A 19,924-nucleotide genomic window follows, 5' to 3' on the forward strand; every position below is an offset into this window, starting at 1 on the left:
ATTTAATTTGAAGTTTTGGGATCCATTTCATTATAACTAAGAGTATTATTTTAAAAAAAAACAAAAATTAAACTAAATTTGAGTTTATAAACATCTAGATTATTTCCTCCAAAAATTGAAGGTTTCAGGTGCAATCTTGGGATGTATCTTTTTAGGCACATGGAGAGCCAGAGTTCAATTTATTTATTTTTAGTTGTTTACCGGATTCTAGAAATTACATCCTAAATTTTAAAATTAAAAAGATATCTTGTGCAGGGAGAAATAATTAAAATAAAAAAAAGTAATAAAGGGTGAGAGAATATACCCTCTCTGATTCTGAAAGAGAATCCCCCAAAACATCTTTTCTAGGTCAACAAGCAAATCCACCCAAAAGATGATCAACTCTTTACTCAATTCCTCAATTCCTATTTGTTAGCTTTTACAATGAGAGACGTCTTCTCTTTAAATATATTTTAAAAAAAATAAATAAAACAACCCTTATCATTTTCTCTCTAACTCCCACATAAGTCTCTATTTCCATCTATATCTCTAAATCTCATGTTATCTTTTTTTTCGAAAAAAATAATAAAAGATAATTTCTACTTATCTTAAAAGATAAGCTATTTTCTAAACCATAAGATAGGCATTTGTGTCGGCACATGCCCCTACTAAAACTCACATACAAAAATCCTTCCACTTCATTTATACCAACGTAATTCTTATTAAAAAATAAACAAAAAATAATAACATTAAAAATTTTGACAAATCTCTTTCTGCATCAATATCTCTAGAATAAATTTTGCCCGAGAGTAAATAGATAGTATACTTCCGTAGCACCACGTGTCACACTCTCCCAATGTGGACATCCGTTTGTCTTCCCTCTATCTTTTATGTAAGTTCATATGAGTTCTGATATTACTATTGACAAATGATTTTTTAAAAATGGGCTGGGGCCTTATGAACAAAGGATAGGGGCTCAAATCCCCACTAACTTACCCTTTCACTTACCAAAAAAGAAAAGAGTTACTGGTCAATTATCTTTTACTTTATTATATGTTATTGAGCATTGATATAATAATTTGATGAATAATGGTGCCATAGGTTGGATAAATTTTGGCATAATAATAAATAATTTCTAGTTTTAATTAGCTTTTTATGATTTATTTTTAAAAAATTAGTCGGAAAGTCTAACCCCAGGTGGGAGCTATTTACATTCCACCAAGCCTTTTGTCGGTTTGAACACCGATTCGATCATGATGACATTGCTCCCACATAGGGTTAGCAAGTTTATGGTTGAAACAAGATTTTTTTTTATACAATATCCAGTTTATTGAAATCTGTTGAGAACTCCTAGTTTTTCAAAAGATATTAAAAAAATTGTATTTTTTATGGAGCCAATCAAAATATGTATTTTTAATTTTTCAAAAAAATTAAGTTTTAAAGAAAACTTCTTCCAAATTTAGTTAAAACTTCAATTCTCTTCTTGATTGATTATCTTTGACTTTCAAGTAAAAGATAAGTACATTAAAAGTGAGAGTAAAACAAAAAAATCCAGCAAAACTTCTCTTAAAAAAAGGGTATTAAAAAGAATACGAGTAATATATTCCAGAAAATAATCTATTAAAGAAATAATATATTTTAAAATAGGTAAAATTATAGGAAGGGTAACCAACAAAAGTTCTTCTTTTTCTTTAAATTCAAAGCGTCATTGTAAAGGGCATGGAAGAGATCCAGGGACAACCAAAGGTTCAGGCGGTTAGGAGTTCATATTGAGTTTCAAATATTTGAATTTGTTGAAGCATTTTATTGCTTTTTTTCTGCATACAAAAGTATGATTAATTTCACAATTTAAAATTTTTTGTAATTCCATTGGTGTATACAACACAACATTTTGGATAGATAATTATTTTTTTGCTTTTTTTTGTGTTTTTGTGCTTTTAATTAACTGCAATCTTGTATTAACGGTCTTTTATTGTTATTTTCTTCTAACAATAATCTTATACTTTGGGTTATTGTTCTTGTTATTTTTTAAAGTAGTTCTAGTATTTCATAATGTGTTGGGTTTATAAGGCCTTTAAAGGCCTTAAGAGAGATTGTATAAATATTTACATAAATGAATCATAAACTCAGTGGCAATGTGTTCTTTTTGTGGACCATACTAGACAAATGTAATTTGCCGATACTCGAACTTGGGTTGATGTGTTAGACCAGCCGAGTTGGAAAACTCAAGATACCTGGGCATAGAGATGAAACTAATGAGGGTTTAGTGGGTTAGCTCTTGATGAAGTCGGAGTATGCACGGATGAGAGCCGAGAGACTGTGTGACTTGTGTGTGATAAATAGTCTATAGAAACAGGACTAAAACATCATCGTTGTATCATCATACGCCATGTACATAGATAGTCGTACTGAGATAGTAATCCACCATTGAGGGTGAAGCGTTTACATGTGCGATAGATTACCCCTATACACCATAGAGTCATTATTGCATCATGGTCTGGTGGATCATGATTTGTTTCTAGGGGAGAACCTGAAATCCACATATTGGGATTACGTCCCCTAGCCCATTGATTGACTTTGCCAGTCCAATCATAAGCCCTTATAGTGGACTGTGGGTCATGGGAACCGCTAAGTCAGTTTGAGAAAGCTAGTGTGCATCGTGGTCCACAGTTAAATGTAGAATGCTCCTATGCGTTGATTAAATCCTAAACTTATTCATATCCGATTCCCATCAAAATTAATTTAATTTAATTAATTTTATGTTATTTGATTTTTAAGATATTTATTTTAATTTTTATGAATCTTCTGATATTTTAATTTTGTCATTTGGAATGATAAATAAAGAGAAATTCATTTCTACAGTTTAAAATAAACTAAGAGGTTTGAAAATTTCTAAAATCAATTTTTATTATATCTAAAATATGTGGAATCTTCCATAATTATTGGAGGCCCATTTAAATCACATGGGACAATTGGGTAGGGCCCATGAGTGATCACCAAAGGGTAGCATGCCCACCCATAGGGGATTGCCCTTTCTTGCCAAATATGGTGAGAGGCATCCCATGCTAGTTGGCTTTCCATTTTGTAGATAAGCCTACTTGCATTAAATAATGATAATATTGAGTTTTAGAATATCTTGTTAATGAAGATTATTTGATTTGAAAAATAAAAAATGAATATTTACTAATAGAGAAAGTAAATAGATAATTTCATTGTTTAAATTATTTGATGGGAATAGGTTTAGAAATGGGAGGATAAAGTTCTAACACCTCCATTAGCATATTCATGGTGGATCTAAGGTATTGATGACTAACATCTCTCACCCTATAAGTCGCTTTAGATCGACGGTTAAGATTTGTTCCTATGATTTTATGGCAAACCCTAATGCATGAAAAATCTATAAAATGGATTATTCTCCTCCCTTGTCTCTACACTTCTTACTTTCTCTCTTCTCTCTCTAAGATAGAATCTCTCTCTAGCCTCTCTAAGGGGCACGCCCCACATAAGTTACTCTTTCTCTCCAAGAAACTCAAGGGGCCACATCCCACCTTAGCCTACCTCTCTCTCTCACACACACACACAAACTATCCTAAAGGGGGCACACCCAAGCTAGGCTAGGTTAATCTTGAATCTCTGTCATGGGTTCTAAATCAAGCATGGTTTTGGTTATGTGATTTTGTAGGCAGCAAAGGGACCATCCCTAGCTACTAGTTTTCTCCCTCCTTTCTTGGTTTTTATCTCTCATAAAGATCAAGCTAAAGAGCTCGAATTAGGCCTAAGCATTGAGGCTTTAGGTGGGTGGTTCTAGATTGGGATCTATATGCATTGTTTTGGTTTTGTCATAAGTAGGAGAACTCAAGATACCGATCAAAGATCCCAAATACCACCGGAAGGAGGAGACTCGACATGGGGTGTACTAAGCCCAGTTGAGATAATCTCAAATACCATCTTTTGTTTCTTCCATATTTATTTATTATATCTTTTATTTCCAAGTAAATGTTGTGTCTTTTCTTTGCTATTCAAAGAAAGGTTTTGAATGGCTTCGCATTTTTTAAATCATATTATATATTTTTTATTTTATTTATTTGAGGTTATTATATTGTAAAAAGACTATTTGTAAGTGATCTAGACTGTGAAGAAAAGAAAATGAATTGAAAAAAAAAGCAAAAAAGTTATTATATACTATGGCTCGATCACACGTGTCCTTTCAATATGCTCACAGTAAATCGATCATATGTTTTATGTTGTGACAAAAAACAATAGCATTTCTGTTGAATTTATTGAAAATTTAGACACAATTGGTCGAGTGTTACCCCAATCATACTAAGTAACGATAAAAAATTATTGTTCTATAGTTGTAATGTATCCCTTAAACAACAGCATACCAAAATCTTATATTTTATCATCTTTGCATATCTAATTTATTTTCATCATTGTTTGTATAGCCAAATCCAAATATTCACGGTTTTTTTCAACATACCTAATTTTTTAGAATCCGCAGTTTTTACCTTCTTTTTTTTTCTTTTTTTTTTTCTTTTTTTTGAAAAAATTGCATAAAACTCTAAAAAATGGACTTTCTAATCTACCCCTAACTTTTCCTAGCAACTTCCCATATTTTTTAGCAAATATCTCCAATACTCTTTTTTTTTTAACAAAAATACCCTTCCCATACATAACAAATCATTTTCGGATCCCAATAAAAGGAAACGTGAGACCGCCCTTCAAAACGCCGAACCGCCCTTCAAAATGCTGGACCGCCCCTTCAAAACGCCATACCACTACTTCAAAACACCCTACTGCAACTTCAAAATGACGGATTGCTATTTCAAAACGCCGAACCGCCCCCTTCAAAACTCCGGACCGCCCCTTCAAGACGCTGGACCGCCCCTTGAAGACGCCGGACAGCCCTTTCAAAACGCCGGATTGCCCCCTTCAAAACGACGGACGGCCCCCTTCAAAACGACGGACGGCCCCCTTCAAAACGACAAACCACCACTGCAAAACTCCAGACTGCCCCTTCAAAACACCGTACCACCACTTCAAAAAGTCGGACTGCCACTTCAAAATGATGGATCGCTATTTTAAAAGGTCAGACTACCGGTCAGACTGCCCCTTTAAAATGACGGATCGCACGTCATACTGCTCATTTCTCCAATAGCATAATCCCCAGACTGCCACAATGAAATGCTGCACCGCCCATTCCAGCAAAATAATTTCTGGACCACCTCTTCCAACGCCGTACCGCCCTCTCGAGCAAAAGAGATTCCTTATGTAAATGAAGGGTATTTTCATTAAAAAAAAATGAACTTTTTGTATTAGGGGTATTTGCTAGGAAACATTGGTTTTTGGGGAAAGTTGTTCTAAAAAGTTCAATTGGGGGTAAATTGTTTAAAAAGTATTTTTTGAGTTTTTAGAACAAAACCGATTATTAGCGTTGTTTTAGTTTGCTCCCCGAGTTGCTAACTATGCTCACGTGGGTGTAAAAGAGAGTAACCAATATAATTTTTGGAAGCCTAAAAAAAAGGCAAATTTTCATACATTTGTGTAGGTTTGAACCCAAAAGGTAGGAAAGACATTTTAGGGGAGGACTTACAAGTGTACTGATTTTAGGAGATGATTTACAATAGAAATAAGAAACATTAGGAGCCCCCGTGGATGTGGATGTAGATGTGTGTGTATGTCTAAAAGAGAGACCCGCATATTCATTTTAGAAAAAAAATAGGCAAGATAAAATTTGGTAAAATTTAGAAAATAGAGAAATTCTAAGATATATTGTTTCTTCTTTAGAGAAGGAAATCTATTTACCTTAAGACACATCCTATATCATCATCATAGGGTATCCTGGTACAACATACCCTATGGACCCGGTTTCTATGCGGCCAAGCTAGCATATGTAGAAATACGGGCTCATTAATAAATCTAATTTTGAGATGGATTTTTTGACTTAATTTTTAAGGACATGTAATATCTAACATAGAGATCATGAATATGACTAAATAAATAAATTTTAAAAAATCAAAATAATAATTTTAATAAAAAAACATTTGGATTGTTAGTTTCCATTGTTTTTAGATGTAACACATACTTGCATCAATCTTTAAGATGGATGCTTTACACTTTTTTGACCTCATATATAGTTATGCGGTCCAGCCCGCATGAGACAATTTTCCATATATTTTCTAAATGTCTGCACTATCCTTTCTAAGAGTAGGGTTACTTTTTATTCTTGCAACATGTGTCCAGTATTTGAGTGCAACTAATAATTTAATATATAGACAATTTTTCATATATTTTCTAAATGTCTGCACTATCCTCTCTAAGAGTAGGGTTACTTTTTATTCTTGCAACATGTGTCCAGCATTTGAGTGTAACTAATAATGTAATATATAGATAAATGTAAAGGGTACAGTTTGTGTGGGGCAAGCTCTAAACAAACAAATTAGAGGCCACCTTCAAATAGTGTCGAGAAATGTGGTTTCAATACTGAAAATCGTTGACTAGCCTTAAAATATATTTTCATCTTTAATTATAGAATTTAAGCTTCAAAAATAGTGTAGATCAAGAAAATCTGTAAAAACTTGAATAATTTAAAAATTGATGGTCCAAAAATGCATTATAAGATGCACTATTTTCAAAACTTGAAATCCATTTTTTTCTCAAGTCCATGCATCTTGATATCGAGATGATCAATTGAAAGATATTTTGGCATCAAAACAACCCTTTCTAATGAAATTTTTGAGGTAGGCATTAATTTGATTGTTTAGAGCCTAGGCCCTATATATAAACTTTCTCCAAATGTAAATAGGGAAAAGTTTATAGAAGTGTGAAGCTCTAAACAATCAAATTAAAAGGCACACTTCAAAAATTTCGCTAAAAGAGGTTTTGATGCTCAAATATCCTCAAATTGATCATCTCGACTTGAAGATACATAGACAAGTGAAAAAAATGAATTTCAAGCTTTGAAAATAATGCATCTTATAATATATTTTTCGATTGTCAATTTTCAAGTTTTCATAGGTCTACTCGATCTACACTATTTTTGAAGCTTTAAATTTTATATTAAAGATAAAATCATATTTTAAAGTTATCACAAAAGATTTATAAAATCATATTTTAAAGTTATCACAAAAGATTTTTCATATTGAAACCACATTTCTAGACACTATTTGAAAGTGATTGTTTAGAGCCTCGGCCTTATACAAACCGCACCCAATAGAGAAATTCTAAGATATATCTTTTGTTCCTAAGATAAAGATATATGTTTACGTGCCCTAAATCCGCTCTACGAGGAGGTCTCTTTTTATTCTCGCAACATGTATCCACCCCCATAATTATAGATTAATAATGTAGGACATGGATAAATATAAATACTACGTACAGCACATACTTCTCGTTTTAATCCAGTCAACATTTAATAAAAAAAAAAAGGAAAATCAGTCAAATTTGAACTGTTTTGAGCGCCTTCCGTGCTATTACACCATGTTAAAGAACGGTGCCACAAAAGCTAAATTGCTGATTATACGATATTCAGAGCAGTATATAAGTCATGAAATCACATATATTTCAGAAACATTATAGGGAAGTGGATGGGCAAAGAAGTTCAATTTTATTCTAAATGGCACTCAAAAATTCCTCAACATCAGAAGCTAATAAGAAGAGAAATCAAAGTCCACACCTGAATATCAGGAAAAAGAACATAAATAAAGCCCTCAGAAAAGCCTAGCAGAGATCAGAACATATATTAATTAAACCACATAACTGACTAGACAAGACCCGGAAACAGTAACGTCCTTTCATATAATGTTCTGTACATCAAATCTTTTTGCCTCATGGAGTATTTAACCTGATCGGGTAAGTGTAAATGAGAGATGCCCAATATTCTGAACTTGTTGAGTTCAGCACTGCATTTCTACAGTTGTTGAGTTCAGCACTGCATTTCTACAGGTTCATAATATGGATCATCTTCGCCATTCAGCCTTCTCTGCAACATTCGCAAATAATTGGATGCGCATTAACTGTGTGCTCATGATAATTTGTACTCTATAGGAAAATCCAGTAGTTTTGTGAAATGTAATTTATTGCTATCTAAGTGAATTAGTGTTTTGGGTATTTGAGAGCAGCATAAGTTATCAACTGAAGCTCATTACAACTCCACAGATGCATCCAAGGAAATATTCTCAGGATTAAAGTTAGACAATGAGTTTTGTTTTTTTATTAGTATTTTTTCCATTTTTTATAGGCAAGCGCATCTCACCAGCTCGATTTCAAAAGAACGGCCTCACAGGATTGAAAGACCATCTTTTAATAAAATGAAAACCAGAAGGTTAGTGAGAAAATCAGATTGGACTGGGTTAGCACAAGCACTTCAATCATTTAGAAAGAGTAACCAGACACTTTATCCACAAGGAAAGAAAATGAAAGGTATAATTTCAGACAGATAACTAATGGTATGAAAAGCAGATTTCCATGGCTTCCAGTTGAGATAAAGCAAACAAAAGGAAGCTATTAAAAGACAGGAACAAATAGATTTGGAGAACTTGGTCTTAGGTTCAGGGTTTACGATTGGTTCACTTTATAACACTAAGGGATTTTACGGGTATAAATGAGGAAAATGTATTTTAGACTAAGAGTCAATTGTTTCAGGTCTAGGATTTATGGACCATGAGGAGAGATAAAGTTTAGGGTGCAGGTTTTTACCAGCAGTACCCTGTGACTTTCCCTTGGAGCCCGGTTGGGCCTGAGAGAGAGAACGCTGAATTCGAGGGGACCCTGAACTATTTGTCCTCCCACCTGAACCTGGCAAGGAGTGCCTTTTCACAGTATGGTAATTAGCTTTGTCTTGCACATCAGGGCTTGATTTCGGTGAACTTGTGAGTGCCTTTGCCCTGGCAGACTCAGTCGCCTGCATGTACCCAGGTACTGTAGGGCTACTCCTCAATTCATGCTCCACATTATCATGCTCAAGCTTTGTCGAACCAAAAGAGCTCCGCCTCCTCCCACTCTTTGTATCAGTCGGCTGATGGTCCACACTGTTTCTTGCATTTGAACCATTTGCGGCTTGGTTTACCGGTGACTTTTTGCCAACAAGTGACCTGCCCTTGTAAGTCCCTCTCCCACTGCTCTCCTTGCCACTATTCTGGCCCCTAGATGAGATTTGGCTCAATGGGGTGCCTAGGGATTCAGGTGCAGTGGCTGTGCTAATTGGAGATCCTTCAGGGGACGAATTGTATGAATTTTGAAGATCTGAAACTTGGGTGTTTATATTTGGTGTGAACTGATTCGTTTCTGAACCATCAAATTTGTCATCAATACCATCAATCTTCACTGGCTCAACCAACACGGTGGGGGCTGGCGAATTGGAGATTGAAGGTGGGTTGCTCGCTTCATTGTCCAAATTTTCGGATTTTGAAACAACCTCGGCATACCCATCATTGACACTCTTGGCATCTTCTAAAGCTTCCCAACCTTCTGTTTCATTCCTTGGAAGAGCCGGAGAAAGGGTAATTTGAGAACTGGATTCAAATGTTTCATTAGGAAGTATTGAAATATATGATGTGGAATCATCAGTTAGGGCAATATCAGTAGTGCTTTTGGTGTCAGAGCATGCCTGAGATGGTGGAGACTCAGGTCTCGAAGTGGATATGGTAGGGACTGGCTTCACAGAAGTTGGGGTTGAGCTGAGCTCTTCGAACTTCGACTGAACAGCTGCAAAGCTAGGGCTAGTGCTTCGCGTTCTCCTGGACATTGATACAAGTCTCTTGTTTTCGGTATCTAATGGTTCAGGAGCAGCCCTTTTCATGGTGCGCTTGGGGTTCTCAGGTTCTTCAGCCCTAGGCTTATCGGGAACAGAATCGAGCACAGAGGTCGAGGTTTCATCTGATTGAATTCCCATTTTGCATGCTAAGGAATCTCTGAGGGCCTTGCAAACCTGAACAGAATTCTCACTCTCTTCAATGAAACCCATGTTATTGAGCAGAGGAGCATCTTCTACCGGGAGGTCTGAGGTTTTATTCGAGACAACCACTGGATCCCTTGCTTGGTTCTCAGAAAATGTACTGGAATCAGCTGACTTGGCCTCAAGCTGCACTATGGAATTAACTGTTGGTTTTACCAAGGTCTCATGATTAGGCTTTGGAGCTTCAACCCCTGAACAGATTAGTCTTGGAGCTTCTGGTCCAGTATAATCTTGCTTAGAAGCTTTTTCATTAAGTTCTTGATTATGGCACGGCTTCTTTGACTGACCCAATTCTTGGGTGGATGCTGCCATCCATCTCTCCAACCAGTTCCAAGCAGAACTGGATCTTGAAGGATCACAATCAATGTGTATGGGTTTAGTTTTTGGTGCTGATTCCAGAAGCTGTTTTCACAAGAATAAGAGACTAATCAGAACATGTTAAGAGTTTCTCTAGTAAAATGAAAATAAAGAGAAGAACCAAAGAAGAGGATCATTGCTGAACCTGACGAGTAAATCCATTGCCAAACACCCCGTCAGCCGAACCAATTGCACCATTTCCTCCCAAGCCCCCCAGTCCCTCCTCCTGAATTACAAATGTCTTGGATCAGATGATGCAATCAATCAGTGTAACCAAGGAGTTCACTTCTCCTTTGCATGTTTGCTCATAGTGCACTAATGCATTTTGAAAACTTTTATGAGTGGCTAAAAGATGCTGCTTACCAGAATGCTACTGTGTTCAGATAAATTTTACACATTTGGGAAAATTTTCGTAGTAATTTAAGGTTTTAACTCATGCAAAAAAAAAAAAACATCTCCTAAACTGTCCAAGTAGGGTGGCAAGCCATGACTCTACGTGCGCACGGACATGCGTGTGTGTGAGAGAGAGTGACAGGGAGAAAGGGGGGGGGGGGGGGGGGGGCGGGGCGGTGGGTGGTTTAATCTTTCACAAGGGCATTGAAGGGCTACTCTGCTATACTTCGGACATAAGAAGAAAGGTACATCTTCATGACATGCTTTCATATATGTCCATAATCACTTCTACTCTTGATATTCTAGAAAACCAACTAGGCATTAGGTTTTTGAAATCCAAGGTAGGTATCCACCAAAACAGTTGGCTATGACAGTTGGAAACCAGTTGCAATTTTGTAGTTCATATACCAGACGCGGAAAACAGTATACATAATACTAACATATTTATAAAAATGTAAGTGCTTTGCATAAGCATTCTGCTGTAAATTTGTGAAGAAAGAAATATAAAAGGGACTTTATCCCATCAAAATAATTTCAAAGTAATTAGCATAAATGACAGTAAGAATAATTCTGTCTCAATGATTATAATAATAATCATAATAACAACAGCAGCAGCGGCAACAACAACTAAAAACATCAATATTTCTAATCATCATTTATTTATTTATTTATTTAACTTATTATTATTGTTTTTATTAAGGAAATTTATCAAAATACACCTAAAAGTTTAACTATTTAACATTTTACCCTAGGTTTAATCAAATTTCAAAACCCATTTTGACATGATATTTGATTGTTATTTGAAATTTGATCAAAATAATAACGGGCTATTTTGACATTAGATAAAAGAACTAGTATAAGATGTTAAATTGTACAAATTTCAAGTGTATTTTGATAAATTTCCATTATTTTATTATTATCATTATTGATACTATTATTTAATAGATTTACAAAAAGTCCCATTTTATTTTAAATAATCATCCTCAAAGCCTTTTTCCAACTAAAAATAAGCCCATATATTTCATAATTTACACTTAAGTCCCACCTTTTGCAAGAATATAACGTATTTTAACTTTATTTTTTCTATACATTGGTCAAGCTCAAATTTGGTATGTCAGTACTTCTCACCATCACGCATCTGTAAAAAACATTCAATAATAAAAAGACCAAAATACCCCCACAAGATGCAGAAATATTTTGGCCATTTAATTTCTGTCAAATGAAATTTTCGCAGTTATTACAAATAAATCATGGTGAGAAATATGCAGGCCCAAAATTTTGAGCTTAATCCAATATACAGAAAATAATATAGAAATTATAAAATAAAAATACACTACATGCTCTCAAAAAGTGGGACTTGAGTGTAAAAATATATGGAACTATCTATAAATTTGAAAATAAAATGGTATTCTTTTGTAAATATCGCTTTTATTATTGTTGTTGTTCCACCCTAATAAGTTTCAGGGTATCTACTTTCTTTTTCCCCCTAAACAGTACCGAGGAGTTCACTCTCACTACGTCATTCTTCCGCTTCTCCTCAAGCTTCATTTGAATAGCCACTCCTTCTTTTGACATGCGGACACGACGGGCCCGTACAAGTGCCTGCAATTTGATGATCGCCTGCACGCAACGGAGAGTTCCAGCAGCCTGTCTCCTTACCAAATGCCCACGAATGGCAGCTTGCAGCTTAACTACATTCTTTTGCTTCAAGAGCTCTCTTTGAGCCTGGAAAAAGAAGGTTTAAGAGATGAAAACTCAACCTAAAAGGGGCTAGAATAATAGATAGAAAACATCAATACCTGCATAATTCATGGACGCCCTACCAAAAACAAAATTTAAAAACAATCACGGACATGTCACGTTTTAAAAAGTGAATCCTTTAACCCAAATTACATATCTCAAAAAAAAAAAAAAAAAACAGACATTTACTCTTAAATTATAAATTGAGGGTAGAATAGCGACTTAAAATTAATGACCAGCTCAGACACTGTTACAAAATTTCAAGTTTCGGGAGCATCCACATGATTTATTCAGATGTAACCCACATCCTAAATTCATATTTTCCTAGAATAGAAAAAAGGCTAAAATGGTAGCATAAGAACATACCAAGTATCCTCTAATAGCTGCCTGGATGACTATGACTACAGATTCCAATGGGCTGCTGCTCTCAATAGTACCAATTTTCCCGTTACCATCAAAGCCATCTGCTGATTTCGGGATCACACTGGTTGGATTTTTCTCATCCACAATAGAAGGCTTAGGATTTGTCTCAATAGGAGGCTTTGGATTTGTCTCGGTGACAATAGGAGGCACATAGATCTTTTCAGAAACAGAGACTGTAACCTGCTCTGCAAATTCATGAGATGTGGATTCAAGGCTCTCCTTATTCCCAGCAGGTGGGGGAAGCTCTGAGATCACGGTATTACTGAGTACTCGATGCCTAGCAGACCTCTTCCTGAAACTCCAACCACTCTTGTCTGCCGAAGATTTTCCCTACATAGAGAAGAAAGTTAGAGGTTAGGAAAACAATCCCTAGACATATCACAAGAAGACCTTTTCTTCATTTGACATATGACACAAAAGCATAGCTCTAGAATAAAATCATGAAAAACGAAAAAATAATGTTTAAAACAAAAAAAAAAGAATCTCCACTACTTCCATATATTAGAAACAACAAAAATGCAATCTTATCGGAAAATAAGAAAAACGGAAATTTCCTCTAGGCAACTAATCCTTAAAGATAAATATGAGGCCCATAAGAGCTCTATTATGGCATCAGAGCTTGTCACTGAAGGTTTTATCTCTTTCTCAGTGCAATGCCACTATAGGTGCTTCTTATAGGATCATCTAAAGGAAAATTGTTTCATGCGGGCTGGACCGCATTTCTACATATGTGGTCAAGAAAGTGTAAAGCATCCATCTTAAAGATGGATGCCAGTAGGTGTTCCATCTAAAAACAATGGAAACTAACGGTCCAAATATTTTCTTACTAGAATTATTATTTCTAGTTTTAAAATTTATTTATTTATTCATATTCATGATCTCCATGTTAGAGATTACATGTCCTTAAAAATAAAGTCTTAAAATCCATCTCAAAAATAGATTTATTAAGAGGCCTGCATTTCTAGATATGCGGGCTTGGCCTCATAGAAACTGGGTCCATATCTAAAACTGGATTGTAAATTTTTTGGCTTTTGAGTTTCTTCCTCCCTCTTTTGTGATACAAAAGAAATGTACATATGTTTCATCAAGTGCAAACAGAAGCCAACATGGGCTCTGAACTAAAACCAAGCACAGAAAAAACAGAGGAGCAGAGAACAGGCCAAATAGCATCATGAAAGAGTTAAGGTGGAACTTATAATTAAAATAAACTATGCTTTGATCATGGTTATTTTGCTACAGCCAAATTCCCTAGAAAATGCATACTGGGCACATCCTCGAAAGACAACAAGAATCAAGAATAGGATGAGCCGGGAGATTCCAAACGACGAGAAGAAGAACTCCTAAATATCTCTGAAGAAAGCACAATATAAAATTTTGTTTTTGATGGAATGCACAAAAATAAATAGATGATCAACAGTTTCCTCTTCATTCTCATACACTAAGCAAAAAATGGAGAACTGGAAATTGTGTTTCCGCAAAGGCACCAAAGAGAACCATAATATCGATATGAACTGAAAGCCTCTGAAGACGAGCTTCGAATTTTTGGCCAAATAAGTGCCGGCGTCACAAAACATCACGGCGTCACTGGCTGGAGCGAAGTGGGTAAACCATAACATGTAAAGGACTAAACATTAAACTGCCAAATAGGCCCAACATATCAACTTTATTGCCATTCTAACAAAAGCATCTGCCTTCAAGGTGAAAAGGATGGAGATAGAGGCCCACCTTGACATAAAACTCACCAGCTTCTCCAAATATCTCCCAGAGATCCATTACAGAATAAACATTTAAGGTCGATAGAATATAAACTCCACCTCTGATAGTTGATGCAATCATGTGCAGTATAGAAACATCTAAAATTTGCCTCCCTCAAACAAAGACATTTTCACATGGAGAGATGATGAAATTGATAACATTTTTAGTCTAAAAGCAAGAACATTGGCAATAGCTTGATAAGCACTCAATTAGCATAAGAAAAAGAATCTCAAAAGCATTTCACGCCAGGTTAATAGATCTAAAACTTTTAATATCACCACTCCTTCCTCCTTGAGAATTTAAGAAAGATCAGTTAAGCCCCAAATTTGATCTACCCCATCAAACTCATAGAAGATGCATATCACGATTTGTTCAATGATACACCAAGAGTCTTCAAATGTACATGGAATCCATCACCCATCAGGTGCAAAAACAACTGACCACTTCCACCTCCTCGAATGACCCTCTCAACAGAGGCTGAAACCATGGTCGTAGTGGACATCCCCAGAATGGGTTATCCAGAGAGTGTGAAAGAAACCAACTATAGCATCAATTGCCACAACTTCAGGGTCATGTATTTTAACACTTTTGATGATATTGCTTGTACTCCTTCGCTATGAAAATACTATGGAGAAATCTATCCAATCTTGTCATAACATTGTCATCTTCTTCCGTTTTTTCTTTTCTTTTCTTTTTTCTAGTGGTAATCATCTGGATTGTTTTGCCAAGTGAAGTTTAGCTATAGGAAGGTCTAACACCAGATTGAGACTTTGACAATTTCACCATGTTGGTAGTAATAATGTTACCCCTTCGTTCTTCCATAAGAAAATATGATCACAATAAAATCCCCACCAATACATTGCAGTTCCAAGCTAAGTTCTGAGTGCCATCTACTTCTTACCAAACAATTTCCACTTCAGCCCATAAAATACAGACATAAACTAATGAAATTTGCCATTATAGGACTTAGACTAATCAAGACAGAATCACATCAAACATCAACTCATCCTACTTCATTGTACTTTGTCCATCCCATATCACAACAATACCCATGCCAAACACTGGAAGGATAGCCCAGCTACATCTCCTATCACATAAATTGTCCATAACAGCACTAGACAAAACAATATAAACCAAACACTTTTTCCATCTTATTTGGACTTTTAATGTTGTTCATAGCACAATTATCAAGACCAGAAGGGACTGGCAGGTCCAACTGGTTGAACTGCCAACGAGTGCCTTGGCCGGTCCGGACCAAATAAAAAACCAAGTTTAGTCAAATATAAGCAAAGGCAATTTTGACCGGTTTTGGCGAGTCGGACAGGCTGTTTTTTACTAATTGGGTAATATATTTCATGTTTTAAAACTATTATCTTACTTTTCTTTATTTTTTGAAAATTTTATTGAACCGACCTACTGTCAAAGAGGTTTTGACTTGACGAGACCCCTCAGACGGTCTAAACCTAATAACATTGGTTTATAGTATACTTCACTTTGTACTTTATTTTTAACAATCTTTTTATAATTTTTCAAATTTTTAGTCCTTTTTGGGCTTGTATGCTACTTGGGCGAGTTCATTCGGACTCCGCCAATTTACTTAACTCGGGCAGGACAAGAGTCCTGAGCCTGATCCTAGTAAATGAACCCTTATATAGCAACATATTTATACATTATTTGTTATTGATTTGGTAGCGAAATATAGAATTTTTACTGAGTTCCTTATGTACCCCGATTCTATACAATGAACTCGCTTCAGCAGGGTGCCAAAAGCAAGTAACTCTGCCAAGTCCGAAATGACTTAAGAAAGTCTTCAAACACTATACAAAAAGAACCAAAAAATATCTATGTTGATATGAGTTTCAAAAAAAAATTATCTATGTTGATATAGACACAATGTAAGTCAGAACAAACTCCAAAACCAACAAGTGACCAATATTTTGAATATTAATAAGATTATTGCATCCCACTCATAATCCTACAATTTAGCAGGATCACAGTTTATGGCAATTAGACAGATGAATACAAAGTTCAACCACCACGTATTTGTCAAATTCACATTATGAGATCAGTATTTGTCTGGGAAATTTGGCCAGAATTAAAATGTTAAATGACCCTTATTCTGCCCTAAAATGAATAAGACCAAACCCACCTTTACATTCCTCACAATTCCAAACAGTAATATAATACCTAAGAATGACTAATATAAAATACTACAAAACTTCAAAAAAAACAACATAAAAACCAGCACTTTCCTAAAAACATCACAAGCAATCAACAACCAAACAGCATTAATCCTTGAAAGCCAGAATTATCAGTTAGCAAATGAATTCAACAAAATTCAAATAAAACCCCCTTCCCTCAATCCCATGAATAATCCAAGAGAGAAAACCCCACATTTCTTCCCTCAATCCCATGAAGAATCAGGGTTTCTAATTCACACCATCCCAGAAATCAGACCAACGACACCAACGACATTCACTTCCATGCCTTAGCATCAAATTTTAGAAATTCACTCATAGCCCAAAAACAAGCAAAAACCCAACCTAAAAAACAAGGAAAAAACAAAAAAAGATACAGAAAATCAAACTGACCAAGCTCAGGCGAGTGCCCAATCCTAACATCCAAAAGTGCAGAACGAAAAAAAAGAAAAAAAAAACAAGATTATACTAAAAAGCAGGCAAAAATGGAACCTGGGTTCCTTTGATTTCTTCCTCTTCTGTTGAATAGTTGCCACAGCTGATGATCTTGAAGCAGGAGCTCCCCGGCTTCCCCATTTCTCTCTACTTTCTCTTCCCTGTAACCACAAAAACCAGAAACACCCCGACCCCCCTCTTTCACTCTAAGACAAATAAATCTCAATCTCTCACTCTGTCACTCTAGAGAAAAATCTCAAGCACCGTATCCGTCGCTCTAGACTGAATCAGCTCCCAAGCTCTCTCTAGACTAGAATCAATCCCTCTCTCTCTCTAGGCCAACACACGAAGCTCTTGCTCTCTCTCTAGGATGGCAGTGAATGAAGATCAAATCCACGGACCTCAAACCCCTCATTTCACTCAATTTAACCCCCAATCTCGGCGTCCGCCAGTCCTTCAGCGCCTTCCTCCTTTATAAAAGCCTCTCAGGTTTTGGTTCTAGTCAACAGTTTCTCTCTACACTCCTCTCTCTCTCTCTACACTCTCTCTCTATTTATTTTTTTTGTTTTTTTCACACTTTTTAAAAAATTTACTGCTTCGTTTTCCAACTTAGGTCACACTTATTCCCACACATACCTGTCCCACATGGCTTTCACTGTTGAATAATGAGGAATGGATAATTGCTATACCACAAAATGAAAAAAGGCAATTTCTTTATTAATTTAGAAAATTTATGTATGGACACTAAAATTTTAAAAAATACAGAAAAATCCTTATTTTAAAAAAAATTACACGGAAGGCCATTCTTCTTATGGGTCAGAAGTTGGTAACATGGACCTATTTTTAATATTTTTCAAACATAGAGGTTGGTATCATGGGACCTATTTTTAATATTTTTCAAACATAGGATCGGTCTTGTGTTTTAGGGCACTTGGAGACTGGTTCGATGTCCTATCTATCAAACCGCACATCCAACAGCTTTAAAATAGGCAACCCGATGTTGAAGAAATCGGATAGAGATGGAAATTCTTTTTAGTATGTGGTCCAAACTTCATACCAGTATAATTATGGCATAAGTTCCATACCGGTCTGATAATTAGGACATCGAACTCTTCTTTAAATGTTTAAAACACAAAACAAAACCCTACATTTGAGAAAAAAAAAAAAAAAAAAATCTAATGATGACAACATTGGGGCAAAATGAAAAAAAAAAAAAAAAAAACCATAGATAACCGACCCTTTATATAATTTTTGAAAAATTGTGGATCTTTATGTATTTTACGAATTATTTTTATATCCACACATAATTTTTTCAAATTAATTTGATAAAAAAAATGATATTTTAATTTAATAAATATCTCAAAATTTGGGGGTGTCCTGTTCAGGCAACAACGAGGGCTGTCTAGGATTCATGGAACAACACGCGTTGCCCTATAATGGCGCATCGTATATGACCATTTTGCCCTCTCTTTAGCATATGTGGAAGACAACTATTGGCTACAATGACTGGCGGAACCATTTTCATGAGTAGCCCTCTCCAAATTCGTATTTTTGTTGGGGTAGTTGCACCTTGCGATTTTGTTAATATCACAATAAGCAAAAATGCTTGCTGATAATGGTTTATTTAACCTTTATCTCACCTGTTGATGTATGACTTTAGGGCATCTACATCAGAGTTTGGGGGCCCACATCACATGGAATGTATTGCTCTCTCTGTCTACATGGTTGGTGAGGTGATGACAATGGCTTGACCATTATTCACCCATTCTAAGGTCATGCTTATGGGGCTGGCATCGGGCCGGGTCCAGCTGGACTTAGCCCAGACCTGAGTCGTATTAAGGTCTAGGATTTGGACTCGGATCCGATCTATTGAGTCAAAAAATTGGACCCATATTTATATTTGTCAAGTCTCGGGTCTACCCGTCGCATTTTAGGTCTAGTCGGAGCCACCTTATGACTATGAGGTTTTTTTTTTTTTTTTCCTTTTGTTTGTTACCATCTTATATCCATATTATTGGCAACAAGATCACAATCACCCGCTATTAGATTTCAAGCGATCTGATTTATCGTTTAATAGTTAAAAGATAACCACGAGTTTTTATTGTATATGATTATTAATACACCCCAATGAAAGCATAAAGTAAAGTATTTTATCTCCAACTGTTTACAGTATAGGTCGACCTGTCAGATTCAAAAATTAAACCCATACCTAGACCCGAAAGCAGATCTGCCCGTTAGGTCCTAGGTCTCGTTGGATCCATTCCCACTCCTACCTTCTTACTTTCCAAAAATAACTATCACCCCCCCTCGCCCTTTTCATTCCATCACCTCTCTCTTTCTCTATCGTATGCTTATTTCCTAAAATTGACCATCATGCCCACTCTTTTTCTTTTATGGTTATTTCCTAAAAATGACTGTCATGCCCACTCAATTTTACAATGTATCGTGGCTATGGGGTGGGCGGCCGGCCTTAAAAAAGTAAGGCCTAGGCCACAAACTGTAACCCATGGGCGGGCTAGGCTGGTGTCAGCCCGGTTCAGCATGGCCCGGCCCGCTTATCTTTTTATTTCTAATTTTTATTTTTCTTCATTTGTTTTTGGCCTAACCCAATGCGGCCATGACCTTGTAGGGTAGGTCCTGGCTGGGCCGGGCGTTGCCAATCTTATTACATAGTCAGCCCCATTTCAAA

The 19,924-nt window shown here is 35.9% G+C and overlaps 1 protein-coding gene across 2 annotated transcripts; it reads right to left on the minus strand.

The window, feature by feature from the left end:
- Positions 1 to 7,566: 7,566 nt before the first annotated feature.
- On the minus strand, positions 7,567 to 17,702 carry IQD32 (IQ-domain 32). Of its 2 annotated transcripts, none has more exons than XM_088846405.1 (6): positions 17,293 to 17,702; positions 12,791 to 13,177; positions 12,200 to 12,409; positions 10,437 to 10,517; positions 8,677 to 10,336; positions 7,567 to 7,960 (listed from the first exon to the last, which is right to left on the minus strand). In XM_088846405.1, exons 1-6 carry the CDS (start codon positions 17,374 to 17,376, stop codon positions 7,938 to 7,940), a joined length of 2,445 nt encoding a protein of 814 aa, XP_088702531.1. In that variant the 5' UTR covers positions 17,377 to 17,702; the 3' UTR covers positions 7,567 to 7,937. The 2 variants fall into 2 exon arrangements, with proteins under 2 accessions (XP_088702531.1, XP_088702530.1); XM_088846404.1 differs by having other exon boundaries at positions 12,182 to 12,409.
- Positions 17,703 to 19,924: the final 2,222 nt, after the last annotated feature.

This window comes from Amborella trichopoda, chromosome 9, assembly GCF_054954075.1.
Source record: "Amborella trichopoda isolate Santa Cruz 75 chromosome 9, AtrichopodaSantaCruz75HAP2 v2.0, whole genome shotgun sequence".
NCBI classification, from domain to species: domain Eukaryota; kingdom Viridiplantae; phylum Streptophyta; class Magnoliopsida; order Amborellales; family Amborellaceae; genus Amborella; species Amborella trichopoda.

Excerpts from the sequence above, each read along its gene's own strand:
- IQD32 (XM_088846404.1), bottom strand. The coding sequence starts at position 17,376 with ATGGGGAAGCCGGGGAGCTCCTGCTTCAAGATCATCAGCTGTGGCAAC. Across the intron at positions 10,337-10,436 it reads GCAATGGATTTACTCGTCAG|CTTCTGGAATCAGCACCAAA; the intron begins GTTCAGCAATGA and ends TTGTGAAAACAG. Across the intron at positions 7,961-8,676 it reads AAAGTCACAGGGTACTGCTG|AGAAGGCTGAATGGCGAAGA; the intron begins GTAAAAACCTGC and ends CGAATGTTGCAG.